Genomic DNA, 19,199 nt, shown 5'->3' with positions numbered 1-19,199 from the left:
TTAGAGATACAGCCCTGATTGATTCTTGGAGATTAATGAATCCATCCAAGAAAGATTATACATACTTCTCCCATCCCCATTATGTTTATAGTAGGTTAGACTACATATTCCTCACGCACAATGACATTGCTCTGATAGAAAAAGCCGTAATTGACATCATCTCATGGTCAGATCATGCACCAGTCATCTGTACTCTTGGGGACAGATTTATCAAAGGTCGAAGTGAATTTTAGAATAAAAAAACTTTGAATTTCAAAGTAATTTTTGGGTACTTTCGACCATCGAATAGGCTAAAAGTCTAATTGGATTTGAATTGAAAATACTTCACAAATTCGACCATTCGAAAATCGAAATATGTCTCTTTAAAAAACTTTGACTTCGACACTTCGCCACCTTAAACCTGCCGAATTGCTATGTTAGCCTATGGGGACCTCCTAGAAACTATAACCAGTATTTGGCTAAGTTTTGAGAAGTCGAAGGATTTTTTTGTAAAATCGTACGATTCGAAGTACGATCATACAATCTTAAAAATCCTTCGACTTCGAATGTCCGACTAACCTATTTGATGGTTGAATTTCGAAGTTTTTTGCACTTCGAAATTCGCCCCTTGATCTCCCCCCAAACTCATAAACGTGCTTCAACGTGGAGATAAAATGACTCCCTTATTAAAGATCCAAATTCAAAGCAAGAAGTGGTTAACATAATAAGTGACTATTTCAAAAATAATAAAACTGACAATATGGATTCTTGGATAATCTGGCAAGTGCATAAATGCGTAATTAGGGGCGAACTCATTAAATTAGGTTCTTAAAATAAAGTGGAAAAAACTCAAGCATTAAAACAACTGATTACCAAGATACACAAGCTAGAGGCCCAACACAAAAAGTCTAGAGCTCATACGATATTTGTTGAGCTTACAAATGCCAGAATACAGTTACGAAATACATACACAGCGTTTACCGAAAAAGCGATCGACATGAACAAAAAAATGTTCTTTGAACATGGAAATAGATTCGGGAAATTTCTATCTTACACTTTGAAATAAAACAGCAGATTCAATCGGTAAAAGATAAAACAGGTAGAGTAGCTCATTTGACATCCGATATAGCAGAAATTTTTAGGGATTACGATCACTATATCAATTACCTAACACTAAACTCTCTGGCCCACAAACTGCTCAATTCCAGAATAAAATTCATCATATTTAACAGAGGCTAGGATAGGCAAAATAACACAGGAACATTCACAACAACTAGACATCCCTCTATCCAAGGCAGAATTCTTGCTAGCGATTAAGGAGGCCAAAACGGGAAAAGCTTCGGGCCCTGATGGTTTCACCAATACCTACTATAACGAATTTAGTGATCTTTTGACCCCTCACCTCACAGATGCAGCCAATTCTACAAATTCAGAGAAACCTATCCCAAAAGAAGCCCTAGAAGCACATATTTCACGTATACATAAAAAAGGTAAAGACCCACAAGACCCGGGGGGATATAGACCTATTTCTATTTCACTAAATGCGGCGCTGTGGGAGAAGGGGCCCCTCGCTAAAGATTTGTCAAAGCACCAGATTATAGACATTGAATTCATCCAGTCACTTTAAAGCCGGTTCAGAGGCGATACACCTGGAATATGGTCTGTATGTTTATTTTTGATATTTCAGCACAGCAAGGGACATTGTTATTACAGGATCCCATAAACGGTGTTATCTATACTACAGACATAAATTGTGGTGGAGTATTGCGATTGCTATATCGCTAAGGATGTCGTTAGACTTTCCACATATGGATCCTTAAATTAACCGATTGCCTTTTAATACACAGACCCCACCGTTGACCGTTACTATATAAGCTTCATATTGTGTCCCCGACCAATATCTTGGGACTCTGGCTTTAAAAGTGACCCAATATCTGGACTATTGGGATAATTCCTAACACATATTACAGTTCGAACAGTGATTATAACCTTTGCTTTGCTGCCGACTACATCACAGATTGTTCTAACATACTATCCAACCAGCTGTGCAACAATTAAGGATGGACACAATAACTGCTGAGCTATAGATGTATATGAATGTCGACATGTGATATAGTTTATAGACAGATCTGTCTTGTACTTTACAGCTGTATAAGTATTACTTAACAATTTGTACATTTTACGTATTATAAACGTTCCTTTGACCTGATTTATTTAAATCAGGTGGTGTGGTTCGGCAGTTTAATTGGAGGGATCCCTCCCCATCATGCGCTGCACTTTTGTTTTAAATTTGCTTTTAAATGACAATTGGGGCATGGTTGTAAATAAATATCGCCTTTTTGAAAATTTTGTTGGTATTATTTATAATATTCTGTCTTCCAGAGATGTGAGCCCTGGAGATTAAGTCCCTTTTCAGTATTGACACGTTGTAATCATCTACTTGTGGACACTCCTTGGGCTCATACCCCTGAGCACAATTATCATCGGTGTTCCTGCCTGTTCTAACCATAAGGCCAAAATATAACCAAAATTAATATTTTACTAAGATTTTGGTATTTGTTCCAAACCATCCCATACCCCCCACCCAAACAGATTCTTCCAAATCTCAGACGACTGATAGTACAATGTATTTGGACCCTTAAAAATCCCAGAATAGCAACCTGGAAACTGACAGCAATGAAATCATTTGCAGGCATAGGACTCCCAGACTGGGATTCCTATCTTAAAGCAACACAAATTAATCGGTGCATAGACTGGGCATTTTATGGCTCCTATAAATTGTGGATCTGCATTGAACAGGAATCAGCACAGACACCTTTATGGGCGCTTCAATGTTTACCACCCAAAGACCGACTTCTCCTAGATAAAACAGACACAAAGCTGATGTATACCCTACATACATGGGATAATTTAGCTAAATCTGGAAAATGGGTGAGCACTCCATCCCAATTTTTGGCAAACCTTTATTTCCGCCTGGATTAGATCCGCGACCTTTCCGCAATTGGCCACTAAAGTGGTATCAGAGAGTTTACTCCTTTCTCTCAGGCTCTACTGTCTCCACATGGGACCTTTTATTTCCAGATTTACAACCCACACCTCTGGATAGTTTTCGATATAATCAAATTAAACACATTATCCTTACCCAACGCTTGCAATTCACCACTAAATCACCCCCACTGCAATTGAACTATTATGGGCTTCAAAAGACTCGCCACGTAGAACCATTTCTTACGTATATAAAAGTATATTGAACACTAAAACCTCCCTGAATCATACTTTCTAACTCAAATGGGAAGAAGAACTAAGTCACACAGTTACACTAACGCACTCAACTTCAATATGTTGTAAAATACAAGAACTAAATTACAAGATATTAAAGGGATCCTGTCATCGAAAACATGTTTTTTTTCAAAACGCATCAGTTAATAGTGCTACTCCAGCAGAATTCTGCACTGAAATCCATTTCTCAAAAGAGCAAACAGATTTTTTTATATTCAATTTTGAAATCTGACATGGGGCTAGACATTTTGTCAATTTCCCAGCTGCCCCATGTCATGAGACTTGTGCTCTGATAAACTTCAGTCACTCTTTACTGCTGTACTGCAAGTTAGAGTGATATCACCCCCTCCCTTTTTCCCCCCAGCAGCCAAAGAAAAGAACAATGGGAAGGTAACCAGATAGCAGCTCCCTAACACAAGATAACAGCGCTCTGGTAGATCTAAGAACAACACTCAATAGTAAAAACCCATGTCTCACTGAGACACATTCAGTTACATTGAGAAGGAAAAACAGCAGCCTGCCAGAAAGCATTTCTCTCCTGAAGTGCAGGCACAAGTCACATGACATGGGGCAGCTGGGAAATTGACAAAATGTCTAGCCCCATGTCAGATTTCAAAATTGAATATAAAAAAATCTGTTTGCTCTTTTGAGAAATGGATTTCAGTGCAGAATTCTGCTGGAGCAGCACTATTAACTGATTCATTTTGAAAAAAATGTTTTTTCCCATGACAGTATCCCTTTAATGTAACTGAATCAATCTCAGTGGGACTTGGCTTTTACTATTGAGTGCTGTTCTTATATCTACCAGGGAACTGTTATCTTGTGTTAGGGAGCTGTTATCTGGTTACCTTCCAATTGTTCTTTTGTTTGGCTGCTGGGGGGGAAAAGGGAGGGGGGTGATATCACTCCAACTTGCAGTACAGCAGTAAAGAGTGATTGAAGTTTATCAGAGCACAAGTTAACACTTAACGCAGCACTATTAACTGATTTATTTTGAAAAAAAAATTTTTTCCCCATGACAGTATCCCTTTAAGTAAATTATATAGGACACCGGTAAAACTAGCCAAAATTTATAACACTCTACCCTCCACCTGCTGGAGATGTAACACGGCACAGGGTTCTCTATGGCACATCTTTTGGGGATGCCCGATATTGTTTGACTTCTGGACTAAAGTCAGAGAAATTATTCAAGTGGTCACATATGTGGAGATCCCTAATACGCCACTACATTTACTCCTACACCATACTCTTAAGCCAATACAAATATATCGGAAGTCATTAGTGCCAATCATGTTAGACTCTGCAAAATTGTTAATACCTCAAAAATGGAAGCAAACCATACTGCCCCAATCACTGATTGGCTACATAAGATTTCTGAAACTGAACCGTTTGAAAGATATAAAACCACACAAGACACACAACGATACTCTCAAAAATGGATTTATTAGCTTAGTTTTAAAGAAACAGACCAATATAAAGATCTCATACAAATGTAACTTTGACAGCATTAGAGACCTAATTCCCCCTCATTCATACCATATATCACACCCTGAGTAACGTTTAAAAATAAGGGACCTTTCCATCTGAGGTGACACTTTATAAAATAAGATCTGACACTTAGTTGGCATCAATCGATGAGCTTAACGCAGTGGACATATGTGGCTGCTCTGTCTCTCGCTCCCTCCCTGGACTTAATCTGGCCATAGACACAACTATCCAATTTTCAGACCGTGTGTGGAGAGTCCCGACATTTTTCGTCCGGCGGAGATCAGTCGTTTGGTCGATCGGACAGGTTAGAAAATTTCTGTCTGTATTTTCAGAACTCCGAGGAGCAAAATTCTTTTCTACTCTGGATCTTCAGAATGCTTATCATCAAGTATTACTGCATGAGGAAAGCAGAGACCTCACTGCATTAATCACCCATGATGGTTTGTTTTGGTTCAATCATGTTCCTTATGGACTGGCTTAAGCACCAAGATGTTTTTGAAGACTGATGTCTTCTATACTCCATGACATACCTGGTGTACAATGCTACTTGGATGATATAATTGTCTACGTTCCAACTATGGATCTTCATGACAAGTACCTAAAAAATGTTCTGAAATGCATTGATTCTGCAGGACTGAAACTGAACCTTTCTAAATGCCACTTCAGACAAACTCAGTTGTCACTTCTGGGTCATATAATTTCACAAGATGGACTACTGCCTGACCCTGACCATGTCAACGCTGTTACACAAGCACCTACTTCATCTGATTTCAGACCTTACGGGCTTTCTTAGGTCTTACTTCATGGTATTTGAAGTTTATTCCCAACTACACTTCAGTTGTGGAGCCACTTAGAGCACTACTATGTGGAACTTTAAGCCTGGTTTGGTCAGAGACTGCTCAACATAGCTTTGAAATAGTGAAACAGTTAATTGTCCAGCGCTAGCTTTATTTGATCCTGCACTACCCACTATGTTACTACAGATGCTTCAGACTATGCATTGGTGCAATTCTCACACAGATCCATGCTGATCATGCAGAGAAAACTGTTGCATTTGCATCCAGAACACTTACAGAGACAGAACGTAAGTTTTCAACTGTTTTCAACTGTTGAAAAAAGAAGCTCTAGCATGTTTTTGGGCAACAGAAAAATGGAGAACCTGGGGTAGAGAATTTACCTTATGCACTCATCATAGCCCTTTAACTACACTGCTTACAACAAAGGGACTAGGAAGAGCTGGAATGCGTATAGCTAGATGGTCAGCAAGGCTACTGAATTTTAATTACAAAATGCAATACAAACCAGGTTTGAAAAATGTTACTGCTGATTGTTTGTCATGTTTACCTTTACCTGCACTGGATGAGGACATAGAAGTTGTAGCATTAACTGATACTCTATCATCTACAGTTGCAGCTGCTGGTTTTAATCAAGCTTGCCTCACATGTCCAATTCAAGTAAAACTACATCCTGGTGAGAAAAGCTCATACAACTTGCATATGAGAGTCATCAAGGAATTGTACGTACAAAACACTGGCGGCCAGCAATGGATGCCAATGTGGTAACTTCCATTCATTCTTGTGTTACTTATCAGAATCATGATACAATAGCTATCAAACATACACCACCACTTCAGCCAGTACCATTTCCTGATTCAGCATGGGAAAAACTTGCAATTGATATTGTGGGTCCTTTTGCAGATGCTCATATAGACTGCAGATTTGCTATAACCTTGATAGACTATTACAGTAAATGGCCAGAAATTTCATTTGTTTCTCATATAACATCAGTTACAGTAATAACATTTTTGTCTACAGTTTTCAGCAGAGAAGGTAATCCAAAGGAGTTAATGTCAGACAACGGACCACAGTTTGTCTCATCTGAGTGGGAATTGTGCATAGGAAATCTTCAGTGTATTACCAACAAGCAAATGGAGAAATTGAAAGGTTCAACAGAAGTCTGAAAGAAGCACTACAGGCAGAAAATCTTACTGGGAAATCTTGGAAAGTATTTACAACAGAGTTTCTACATAACTACATAGCAACGTGCCATGCAACAACCCAATCATCTCCAGCTGAATTATTACATGGCAGACAGATGCGCACTAAGTTACATGTTGCAGACATCAAACTTCCACAAAATACTGTGCCTACAAAATCATCTACTGCGGACATTGTCAAACGTCAACAAGCCAAATGCAAGGCTTATACTGACAGAAAGCGTTGTGAAGGGAAGTGCATTTTCAGCCTGGATCTTTAGTCAGAATTAAGAAACCAGGAATACTGAAACAAGGACTAAATTTACTACACAACTTAAAGTCAGACGCCAGCGAGGACCACACATTTATGAACTGTCTGATGGACCATATGGAATGCAGTTTGTCTTGCTCCGGCTAGATACGACTTTGATGGACATTTTCCAATTCCTGATGCCAACTGCAATAGGCCTGAAGAAAGTGAACCTATACGATGTACTGAGAGAATCAGAAAACTACCTGCATGGACCAAGGACTATGTCTTGTGAAGAATGTATAATATTGCTTTAAGATGCATACTGTTTAATTGTTGCTGTTTATTACATTTGTCCAAATGCTTTCCTACTATAGGGGGAATATGTGATGTTTATACAAATGGTCTGTAGGTGTCACTGTACACAATAGTTATACTGTGAATACACAGTACTTTCTATACAGCTTAAGCCTTAAAGGATTAGAGTTGGTTACTGTTGATGTATAATGGCTGCAGGAACCTGCTAATAAAGCACTGTTATACTCTACTCCACATCTTACAACAATGTTTAACAAATTATTTCAAGGAGATAAAATGCATCCAGAATCTATATTAGTGGATTCTGGATTTGGTGCATCCCTTATCCAAACTCAGCATTTTCTTAACAAAGTGATATAAGGATGTAATAAGGTTAAGGTTTAACCTTATCTGCTTGGGAGCAAATGTGTATTAAATTTCCAAATAGTAGAGGAATAATAACCATACTTGTGACAAGCTCTGATAATACTGGAAGCTGCAGGCCTGAAGGGGTGGGGCTGGGAGGTAACATGGGCAGGAAGCTGTTTGCTCAGAGAGGTCAGGAGGAAGTGGGAGTGCATGCTGGGAAGGGAGTTGCAGGGAAGACTTGCTGCATTGTGGGCTGGTGGCTGCACAACAGAGTGGGATAAGCAATGTATTGTGAAATGTGGGAATCACTCACAACAGCAGGTTACCTGCAATTAAGCTGTTTATTGTGTCACCACACGACATGTTTCGGGCCTATTGGCCCTTGAAAAAGGGCCAATAGGCCCGAAACATGTTGTGTGGTGACACAATAAACAGCTTAATTGCAGGTAACTTGCTGGTGTGAGTGATTCCCACATTTCACAGTACATTGGATATATACAAGGTGCCAGAGACGGAGCATCCAGGGAACCACAAGTGCAGCTGGAATACTCACACTGACTTTCCCTCTTGCTGGATTGTCTGAAAGAGACTGGAGGTGAATCTTACTTTCTATGAGAATCTTATGTGAGACTGTTGCCTGGGGCCAGGTGCTGCCTGAAGGGACTAGGCCACAAATATACACTGACTTGTGCTCCTGTTGAGCAGTTGTTCCCTACCAGATGCATAAAGGGATTGTCTGTTATTAAAGTTTCCTTGTACTGTTACCTGCCTGTGTGCTTCTTATGTGCCCATAAACCAGTCCTGTGCCCTGGGACGTCACAATACTCTATAAAGAAATTTTAAACTCATCAAATCCTTCCCTTCCGACCTACACTAAACAGTGGTAAAAAGAATTGAACAAAACAATAAGACGAAGCGTCATGGCAGCAAACTTGGGAAAATACAGCTAAGAGTTCAATAAATATTTTGGCGCAAGAAACACTATATAAGTTACTATCTGGTTGTTATATGGTTCCTACTAAACTACGCAAATATTCACTTTGTTTTAGAAATTGTGATATGGTAGGATCAATGTTACATATTTGGTGGCAATGTAGAGAGGTGTTCAGATTTTAGTCCAGAATATTTACATTAATTGATTCGATCATGGGAATCAAACTTCTAAAAGATCCCTTACAAGTATTACTTAATATAACTATTCCAACAAAAAAAAAATATAATCGTAAATTGATACAATTTATTTTAATAGCAGCAAAACAGACTATAGCTGCTTCCTGGAAAACGCGTTCAATTCCTATAGTTATGTTTTGTCTTAAAATTAACTGGATTTTGGTAAATGAGAGAATGTTGAGTATAACTGCAAGCAAATATAATGTCTACACCAAAATCTGGACACCTTTGATAACATAATAGGGAATTTATACTATATTTGTATAACTAAAAATGAAAAATAAAAAGAAATATTTGATAGGATTGAAACCTACATAATGGAATCTTCAAAAAAATCATTGATTTAGGAGATTATATTGAATAAAAACAATAGTAAATACAAAAATAGACGGTTACGTTTTAGTTAAATTTTTATTGTTATAACATTAACAGCATTTAAATGTTTTAAGATATAATGTGAACAAAGGGAAGGATAATGATGGAAACTTCTTTTTTCTTGCAATGTATCTGAATATGGTGACAGCACCCTCTATAATCTGAAAGTAAAATGTACAAAAATCAGTTATGATGAAAGTAAATACAGTACTGCTAACTAATAAAAAAGTTTTGAAAAGAAGGTGTAGTAGAGTGATAGAAACAAAAACCCAAACCCAACAGTCATGCTGCTGTTTCTGTGTAACTGAATCATTAATTGAGGCTTGTTCAAAATAATAGTGTGGAGTTCAATTAGTGAGATTATTCATTCTGTAAAAACACAGGTGTCAATTACCATCCTTATTTAAGGAAGGAAGGCAGCAAATTTTGTGCATGCTGGTTATAGGGCATTTGTGGTTATGGGTTGTTCCAGTCATTGTTCAGAAGTAAAGTATACATACATACATACTGATTAAAAGTTGATTGGATAGGTGAAAACATGTGCAGAAAATTATAGGCTGCTCAGCTAAAATGATCTCAAATGCCTTAAAATGGCAACAAAAACCTGAAAGACGTTGAAGAAAATGGAAAACTACCTTATGGATAGAAGAATAGTCAAAATGGCTCAGCCAAGAAGGTCTAAAGTTACCAGTGAGTAATGTTAGAAGACGACTATGTGAAGCCAAGCTATCACAAAGTGCCAAAAAATGTGCTGAAGAGGCTACAATTTGCCAAAGAACATATTGACGCTAAACATTTTGTCGACTGAGATTGTTCTTTTTTGGGTCTAGGGGCCTTAGGCAGTTTGTCAGACGACCTCAAACACTGAATTCAAGCCACAGTTCACTGTGAAGACAGTGAAGCACTGTGAAGCAAGCATCGTGGTATGGGGATGTTTCTTATACTATGGTGTTGGGCCTATTTATCACATACCAGGGATCATGGATCATTTTCAATCAGGGCTGCCATTAGAAATCACGGGGGCCACATCCAACAAAATCTTCGGGGGCCCCATTGGCCCCACCCAGCCCACAACACAGTTAAAAGACCACACAGACATCACTAAAAATGGTAAATCTCCCACACACACAAGTTATAAAAAGGGCCCCCCTATAAGTTAAAAATAATATTGGCGCCAGCCCCTTACAAGTTAAAAAAAACATTGGGTGCATCGGCCTATAGAGTATTAAAATAATACATTGGTGGCTAGGGGTTTGAAAAAATTGGTGTTCAGTAGAACTGAACGCATGGCTTCAGGACTTTAACTTCGGCTCCTTTAGTTACTCCGGGTATTTTCGCGGCTTCAGGACTTCGGAAGAGGCGGCATGGCTTCCGCCGCTGTCATGGGGCCCTCCTGAGGCCTGGGCCAGGAGTACCCCCTGTGCCCCCCTGCCCCTACCAGAACTGTTTCTCCTGAGGAACCTTTATAAGCAGAGGTGTTTCTTTTGGACACAAGTAGCTTAGAACCATTAAAGGGGTTGTTAACCTTTGAATTCAATTTTAGTATGATGCGGAGAGTGATATTCTGATATTCTGATACAATTTGCATGTTGTTTTCATTTTTTATTATTTGTGTTTTTTGAGTTATTTAACTTTTTTTTCAGCAGCTCTCCAGCTCTCAGAAATTTCAGCAAGCTGGTTGATTTGAACTAAGAGACTGGAATATGAATAGGAGAGGGCCTAAATATAGTAATAAAAAGTAGCAATAACAATACATTTGTAGCTTTACAGAGCATTTGCTTTTGAGATGGGGTCAGTGACCTCCATTTGAAAGATCAAAAGAGCCAGATGAAGGCAAATAATTAAAAAACAATAAAAATAAATAATGAAGGCAAATTGAAAAGTTGCTTAGATTGGGCCATTCTATAAAGTACTAAACGGGAACTTAAAGGTGGACCACTCCTTTAAGCTGTTATCTCAAGTTAATGCTATATATTAATGATGAATATCTTGTCTGAAACTTGTGTCTGTTGACCCCCCCCCCTTATTATTAATATATGCCCCGGGCCACCATTAGAAAAGTACTTGCATTAGTGTGTTTCAAGGTGGCTGTACTCACGCTGTGGCAGGGCCCCTGCTGATGTCAGAGAGCTGCAGAATCGGGTGGGGAGGAGGGACCTGTAGTGCCTGCACGTTTCTTTCCCCTCCCCTGCTTCTATACTGTTTGTTTTCTCAGCCTGACTATGGTTTTCTCCTGTTGCCTGTCAGAATGTGAGCTTGATGATGTCACAGAGGGGGCAGAGCTTCTGGTTCCGTTTCCATCGCAGCTACAGCCACAGGGCTCCCCCAAAACCCAAAAAGCACTGGGCCCAGGACAAGTGTCCCCCCAGTCCCCCCCCTGATGGCGGCCCTGGTTTCAGTACATCAAAATACTTGAAGAGGCCATGTTGCCTTATGCCGAAGAGGAAATGCCCTTGAAATTGGTGTTTCTATTGGACCTTAATCCAATAGAAAGCTTGGGGATGACATCAAAAGCGCTGTTTCTGAGGCAAAACCAAAAAATGCAGAAGAATTGTGGAATGTAACAGGTGCCAGGAGTTTGTCAACTCCATGCAACACAGATCTGCAGCAGTTCTCAAAAACAGTGGTTATACAAGTAAATATTAGTTCAGTCAAGGGTAAAGGCTCGACTCAGAGAGGCGCAAATCAAGTACAGTATGCAATATCCTGCGCGGATGCGCATTCAAGATGGCGACCGCACACACTTTTTCACCTCGCCCAAGGATGTGGAAGACTGGCTCAACCAGCACGGCGTTCGCCAATCTCCCAACCGGAATCCCAGACCTGACTAGGTAGCGACCTCCCAGAATCCCCAATTCTGATCCAGTCCACAAGGATCTCTACAAGTTGTTGTTTCCCATGCCCACTAGGGCACTCTATTGACTTTGGCAGTTTGAGTTAAATGCCCTAACCCCAACATTACTCTCCAGGGCTGTGAATATTTCAGTCGAACCAACTTAGATACCAGCAATATAGAGACGACTATCTGGTGACCAGCGCCTAATGTTGGGTAAACTTGCAAACAAACACCCCAGCTGTCCCTTGAACATAACTGTCCAGTTTCCCTTTGTTCTACCCATGGAACGCTTACCCCCTAACGTTTTTGCCTAAGGGATCGGCCCTACAACTCTCCACAAACTGTCACTTCAGAGGGTACATGACCCTTCTCCGCATGTCCTAAGGACACCAGTTACTACCTGCAAAGAAATGGAGATACAACTGACTTGAAGGAGTTTCTTATCAAGCATGTAATCCTGCAGTTTACAGTTCCCCCCCCTTCTTATTTTTATTTTTTCTTTATTTTTTTCCCTCCTTCCCGGCCACATCGATACCCCACTGTGGGCCGCACCTGGTCTTTTCTTACGGGGCAACTGCCCAATATTTCAGCTCGGTGCCTGACAACAGGCAGTTACTGACTTCAACACCCGCCCTAGACCCCCGAATAGGGACTGTTTCTTAGCAGAAGTCTAGGGGATAACCCCCATTATTGTTCTAGATTGTTATGGGTAATAGACTCACCCGAGTTTGGGGGGTGAGTAGGGAGAGTTGGGGATGTATATATGTTGGGTTTGTGTATCAATGTATTTCGCAGACTATTCACTCTAAATTGCTCGGCATAGTAACTAAGCATGATATACTTTATAAGTTTCTCTTACTGATGTACCTGAAGGGATGGACACTTCCTCTGACTTGGCATATACCTACAACTGTATGCTATGGCTAATATATCGATACTTTCTTGGAACGTGAGGGGCCTTAATTCCAAATTTAAAAGGAGCTTGTTGTTTAATTACCTCAAGAGATATCCTCCCTCTATCCTTCTCCTCCAGGAGACGCATCTCTCCGGACAAAAAGTTCTCGCACCATGGGTGGGATGGCATTTTCACTCTACTTTTTCAACTCATTCGAGGGGGGTCTCTGTATTAATTCGCAAGGGTCTGCCATTTGAACTTCTAAAGCTCCACTTAGATCACTACGGCAGATTCCTGGTAATTCATGGCCTTATCGCCAACAAACCCATTCTTTTGGTCAATCTGTATATGCCTCCGCCATTTGCAGTGTCCATCCTAGATATAATGATGACTAAACTGTCTGAATTCCCACCTAGCCCCCTCTGTATTATGGGAGATTTTAACTGTTGCTTAAATCCGTCCTTGGATAAACTTAGCCCTGACCCCCATACGTTTACTAAGCTCACCACGTGGGCAGAAGCCTTACAACTAACTGACCCCTGGAGGTGGAAATACCCACTCCAAAAAACCTTCTCCTGCCACTCTCCAACACACAAAACTTTCTCTAGGATAGACCTGGCCCTCGTATCTCATGACCTCCTATCTATGGTTGATCAAATCCGATACCTACCCCAATCCCTATCTGACCACTCCCCACTTCAAGTTACTTTTCGCTGGAATCCTGAGGCCTCAGACAAGCTATGGCGCTTAAGCCCTCTTTGGCTCAAAAACACTACAGTGGCCGAGGCGAATGCCCAGGCCTATGGCGACTATTGGGTCCATAACGTGGGGTCCGCCTCCCCTCTGACTCTTTGGGATGCCTCTAAGGCGGTCATGAGAGGAGCGCTTATGGGGGCAATCTCACAAGCAAGGAATGATACTTTAGACCAGGTTAAAGCAGCGGAGACTGAACTCCGTAATGCTTCAGGAGCACATACACTGAACCCTACCCCTGCCAACTATGCTGGTCTCCTAAGCGCTCAAAACTCTCTTTCCAGAGCCTCCATATCACTAACTAGAAAAGCCTTGCTTTACCAGAACCAGCGTATCTTTGATCAGAGCGACAAAAACAGTAAGCTTTTGGCATTTTTGGCTAGACAACAGACTACATCCTCCACTGTTCCCCGCCTTGTTTTAGATGATGGCTCAATAGTCGCTGAACCCAAGCTCATAGCAGGAGAATTTGCCACCTTCTACCAAAACCTATATTCTACCACAACTAGACACTCCAGAACCCAACTCCTTCACTTCTTGGACTCCATCCCTATCCCGTCTCTCTCACTTAGTGACAAAACATTTCTGGATGCACCTATAACGCCCCGAGAAATTGCTGATGCCATTGCCTCCCTACCCCCAAATAAGACACCAGGACCAGATGGCCTACCTCCAGACTGGTACAAAGCTCTCTCAGAACAATTAGCCCCGAAATATCTAGAGACGCTGCAAAGTGCTTTCGATAGTAATTCACTACCTCCATCATTTACAGAGGCCCTCATAGTTGTCATCCCTAAACCGGGTAAAGATACAACTCGCTGCTCTTCATACCGCCCTATATCTCTCCTAAATACAGATGCTAAAATCCTGGCTAAGGTCCTCACTTCCCGCCTCCAACAGGTAGTCCCTGACCTTATCCACCCTGATCAATCTGGCTTTATGCCAGGACGCTCCACTAACATCAACCTCCGCAGACTCTTTACCAACCTGCAGATCGCCCATACTGAAACAGGCACCAGAGTAGTAGCCTCCCTAGACTCTGCTAAGGCTTTTGATTCAGTGGAGTGGGATTACCTATGGGAGGTTTTAGCCCGTTTCGGACTTGGCCCTAGATGCATATCCTGGATCAAACTTCTCTACAAGAACCCCACGGCACGCGTGAGAGTTAATGGCCATATTTCACCCCCTTTCTTACTAACAAGGGGAACACGGCAGGGTTGCCCCCTTTCCCCAATTCTATTTGCCCTAGCAATAGAACCACTAGCAATACTGACCAGACAGTCTCCTTTAATCAAGGGTTTAACCTACGGCACTATTCAGGAAAAAATCTCCCTTTTTGCAGATGACCTCCTTATATATTTGGCAGATCCCAATGATTCTCTTACAGCCCTCCTGGACCTGGTCAATCGCTTTGGCTCATTCTCTGGACTACGAGTTAACTGGGAAAAATCAGTTTTATTCCCCATTGACCCTGACCAACCTCGATCTCTACCACAAGAGACCCCTCTCGAATGGGCCACCCAATTCAAGTACCTAGGAGTGGTAGTCCATGCAGATCTCACAAAATACACTACCTTAAACCTCGACCCAATTTTAGTTAATCTGACCAATACCTTAAATCGATGGACTAAACTTCCTCTGTCTCTCTGGGGTAGAGTAAATGTCATTAAAATGATTTACCTCCCCAAAATTCTCTACCTACTCCATAATGCGCCAATATATATCCCCAAAAGATACTTTAAAAGTATAAACCAAATCGTGATCCCCTTCCTCTGGAACAATAAAACACCCAGAATAGCTTGGTCAAAGCTGTGTGCACCATGCGACGTGGGAGGTCTGGCCCTCCCCAACTTCCATTGGTATTTTATAGCTTCACAAGTATATTACCTCCACTGGTGCTTTAACCCTGACCCATATAACCCAAACTCGCAGTTACAAGCTCTTTTACTATCCTCGTGGGAAGGTCTCCGCAATTTTCCCTATCGGAGTCCCAGGGATTCTGTCCCATTACCGACGACACTGACTACCCCACAGAAGGCCTGGCTGATAGCTCTCAAACTTTTGGGCCATTCACCACCCCTCCTATCCCCTCACCTCCCACTCTGGGGGAATTCCTATCTAAATCACTTTAGATCCTTGCAACACTCGGTTTTCTGGCCAAGGCAAGGCATTAAACGCTTGAAGGACCTCCTTGAGAATCATACCTTTGCCACCCTTTGCACACTCCAACAAAAGTGCCAACCAACACATATTCCATTATTTAAGTACCTACAATTACGACATGCCTTCCACTCCCAATTTAACAGTCTTACTCCCCAGCAATCCTGTCTAGTCATAGAAGAAATTCTTCATGATCCCAACCCAGCAAAGCTGGTGTCCCGGCTCTACCAGCAATTCCTTTTATCCGGCCCCAAACCTTTTCGATCAGCACAAGACTGGTGGAATACCAAAATTGTAGGCCTTGAGCAGGATAACTGGGACGAAGCAACAGATCACATATACACTGGCCTGATATCGTTGAAAGACAAACTAATACAATATAAAATTATGCATCATATTTACATTACTCCCACACGACTCAAACTGATGGGCCGGATCCCCTGCGACTCCTGTCCCAGGTGTCACCAACAAGCTGCGGATTTCTTCCATTTAATCTGGGAATGCCACTACATATTGAGCTTCTGGACACAAGTCGTAAACTATCTAGCGGACAATCTTGACTTTCCGAGAATAATTTCACCTACAGTTTGCCTTTTGGGGGTCCTAGAAGAGATAATCCCAGCTAAGTATACTCGAATCTCTTTTCGTATCCTACTCTTTTATGCGAAAAAAACTGTAGCCCTTCACTGGATGGGTCACCTCTCACCCTCTCTTAATGCTTGGATACAACTGGTTAACAAAGCAGTACTCCTATATAAGCTCACCTACGAAGTTAGGGGAACACCAACAAAATTTGATAAAATTTGGGGATTGTGGAATGACATTGACCCGACCCCTCTGTAGCATGTCTTAACCAAGTCCATCTCCTATTATGAAATCCTTTGTGGTTAGCTATCCTACATATCCTCGAAGGTCCCAACCTAGCCTTCAGATGTAAAGTTCACCTGAATTTGATAGTGTCCATCTCAACTGCTCGATCTCTGTATTGTGTTATGCTTGGTGATAGCCTGTGCCATGTTTTCATCCTGCCAAACTTGTACAGTTTAGTCTGCGAGTGTACTTATTTGTTGTATGTCTGATTGCTGTGTGTTTAAAAAAAGAAATAAATCTTACCTTTAAAAAAAAATATTAGTTCAGTGATTCAAAGGAAAGCAAAATCTTGAAACATTTTTCACTTTATACAGTGAATGTCTGAGTTTGTAAAGAAGAATGCAGACACGGTTATTTTTTGGAACAATCTAATATTCCCTTTTCTTCACTTTCTATAAAGGAATAACACAAATCTGATACATGCCTAGTTTGTTGGCACAATAAATCACATGTCACAGCAGCACAGGAGTGCTGCAGAGTGTATTTCTTGGAGACAAATCTGATACATTTTCCTTTGTATTTTGACATGGAATAGAATGTGCAGTTTCATTTCTGTATATGGAAATAAAAGTTATAATAAGGATTTTGAGCTTTATTCATTTTTTTAAACACACTGTTATTATTCTGAACACAACTGCATGTTCATAAAACCTCTTTGCAAGATGCAGGAAAGTTTTGGCCATTAATAATTTTGCAGACTCCTGAGGATTTAACATATATCTTGAGCATCAAAACATTTACAATTTTGTTGTATCACTGTTTGTTCACCTGTTGCAATTTCTATTTCCTGTGTGTTGTTTATAGTTTCTGGCAACCAGCATCGGTTGGTGCCTTTTGGATTCAATAAAATATAGACTTACAGTACATGTATATAAATAGATTATAAAATGAATAAGGTACCCACTATTGTAAAGGATTTTATAAATCACTGAGAAGTTACTTGACCATATAAAAGCACAATGCTGAAGTCAGGTCATGGATCACCAAAATGACTTCCAATATACTCATCTTTTACAACATTATTTATTATAATATACAAGGTTCAGTGAGTCATGTGACAGAAATATATCACTAATCGCCAAGCATAACTGAATAATAAAGCACTGCTTATATGGTGGATAATGTATCCCCTACTGTAATTTATAAAGATATAAGTCACTGAGGAGTCATATGACCATATAAAAGCACGAGGCTGCAGGCCGAGTGCTTTTATACAGGACATAACTCCGAGGTGACCTCCGATATCTTTATAAATTTAAGTAGGGGGTACATTATGCATTATAATCTACAGATTGTGTTTCACTTCCTGGCTTTCAAGTATGTTGTACAAAATGCTACACTTTGTTTTGAGTTTACTTGTGTCTGCTAGTGTTTATTCCCCCTGTGTGTGTTCCCCTTATTTAATTTTGTTTCTAGAGCTTCCCTGTAGTCCCTTGTTTGTACCTTTATTTTTATTGCTTCAGTTTTGTTTGCTTCATGTAATTATGCCTGCCATGGGATGACGTCATCAGCTGCAACGGAGGGTGTAGGGAGTGAGACAGTGACAGAGAGTAGACACGGAGGATGGGAGGGGGAGCTGAACAGGAGAGGGAGAGAGGAATGTTGAGTGAGACTTGTCATGGCGGAAGGTGGAGCGAGATGGGGGGTTGAAATGCTGCGAGGCTGGGAAGTGACTGGAGGGGTATCATGTGAGCAAAACCAGAGACGAGAAGGACAGTAGAGAGACTAAGGGGCCTGATAGCTGAGGAGAGAGACTGAAGCGAGCAGTGCGAAAAAAGAAAGCTCTGCCTGTAAATCAGATGGGAGACAAATGGAGGGAGCTGCAGTGCAAGCCCTGTCTCTGTCTTATAAACATCGCGTTCTGACGCAAGAACGCGCCATTTATAAGGATATAATTTACAGTCTGGTCCCATAGGGAAATGACTGCAGATATAATGTACAGAATATACACAGCTCGTGTACAGTAGAAGCACCTTTTTTACATTTCTCAGGGGACAGCATCAAAACAGTGTAAATTTTTTAAAATGTAAAATCAGGAAAAAAAAATCTGCATCACTTCTGGGAAAATGCCAAATCCGAGAGGGTGAAATTTAGGGATGCGGGATTCGGCCTTTTTCAGCAGGATTCAGATTCAACCAAATCCTTCGGTTCGGTATTCGGCCGAATCTTTCGCAAAGGATACGGGGGTTCGAGCTAATCCAAAATAGTGGATTCGGTGCATCCCTAGTAAAATTATGAGACACATCTTACCCTTGTAAGATTTTAAATGCCACCACATAATATAATTACTGTCTTTCCTATCTTACCTCCCTGTGCTGCAAAGAAAGGTATGTGACCGGTTATCCAGAATGATTAGGACCTGAGGTTTTCCAGATAAGGGATATTTCCATAATTTAGATCTCCATACCTTAAGTCTGCTGAAAAAATCATAACTGCCAATAGGAATGTGTTGTCACCAGTAATTATTAGTTATATCTTTGTTGGCCTTTCTGTACTTTTTTAT

General features: G+C 40.8%; 1 protein-coding gene across 1 annotated transcript in view; it reads right to left on the bottom strand.

Annotated features, from left to right (window-relative positions):
• Nucleotides 1-9,204: 9,204 nt before the first annotated feature.
• Nucleotides 9,205-19,199, bottom strand: part of LOC108715349 (rho family-interacting cell polarization regulator 1-like) — a 46,936-nt gene continuing 36,941 nt past the window's right edge. The window contains exon 7 of the mRNA XM_041561095.1: nucleotides 9,205-9,343. Coding sequence (XP_041417029.1) covers nucleotides 9,337-9,343 — 7 coding nt within the window. The 3' untranslated portion in view covers nucleotides 9,205-9,336. The remainder of the gene's footprint in view (nucleotides 9,344-19,199) is intronic.

Source organism: Xenopus laevis, chromosome 4S (genome assembly GCF_017654675.1).
Source record: "Xenopus laevis strain J_2021 chromosome 4S, Xenopus_laevis_v10.1, whole genome shotgun sequence".
In the NCBI taxonomy this organism is placed as follows: Eukaryota; Metazoa; Chordata; class Amphibia; order Anura; family Pipidae; genus Xenopus; species Xenopus laevis.
Note: the sequence above shows the minus strand (reverse complement) of the source record. Positions and strands in the feature narration are given on the sequence as shown.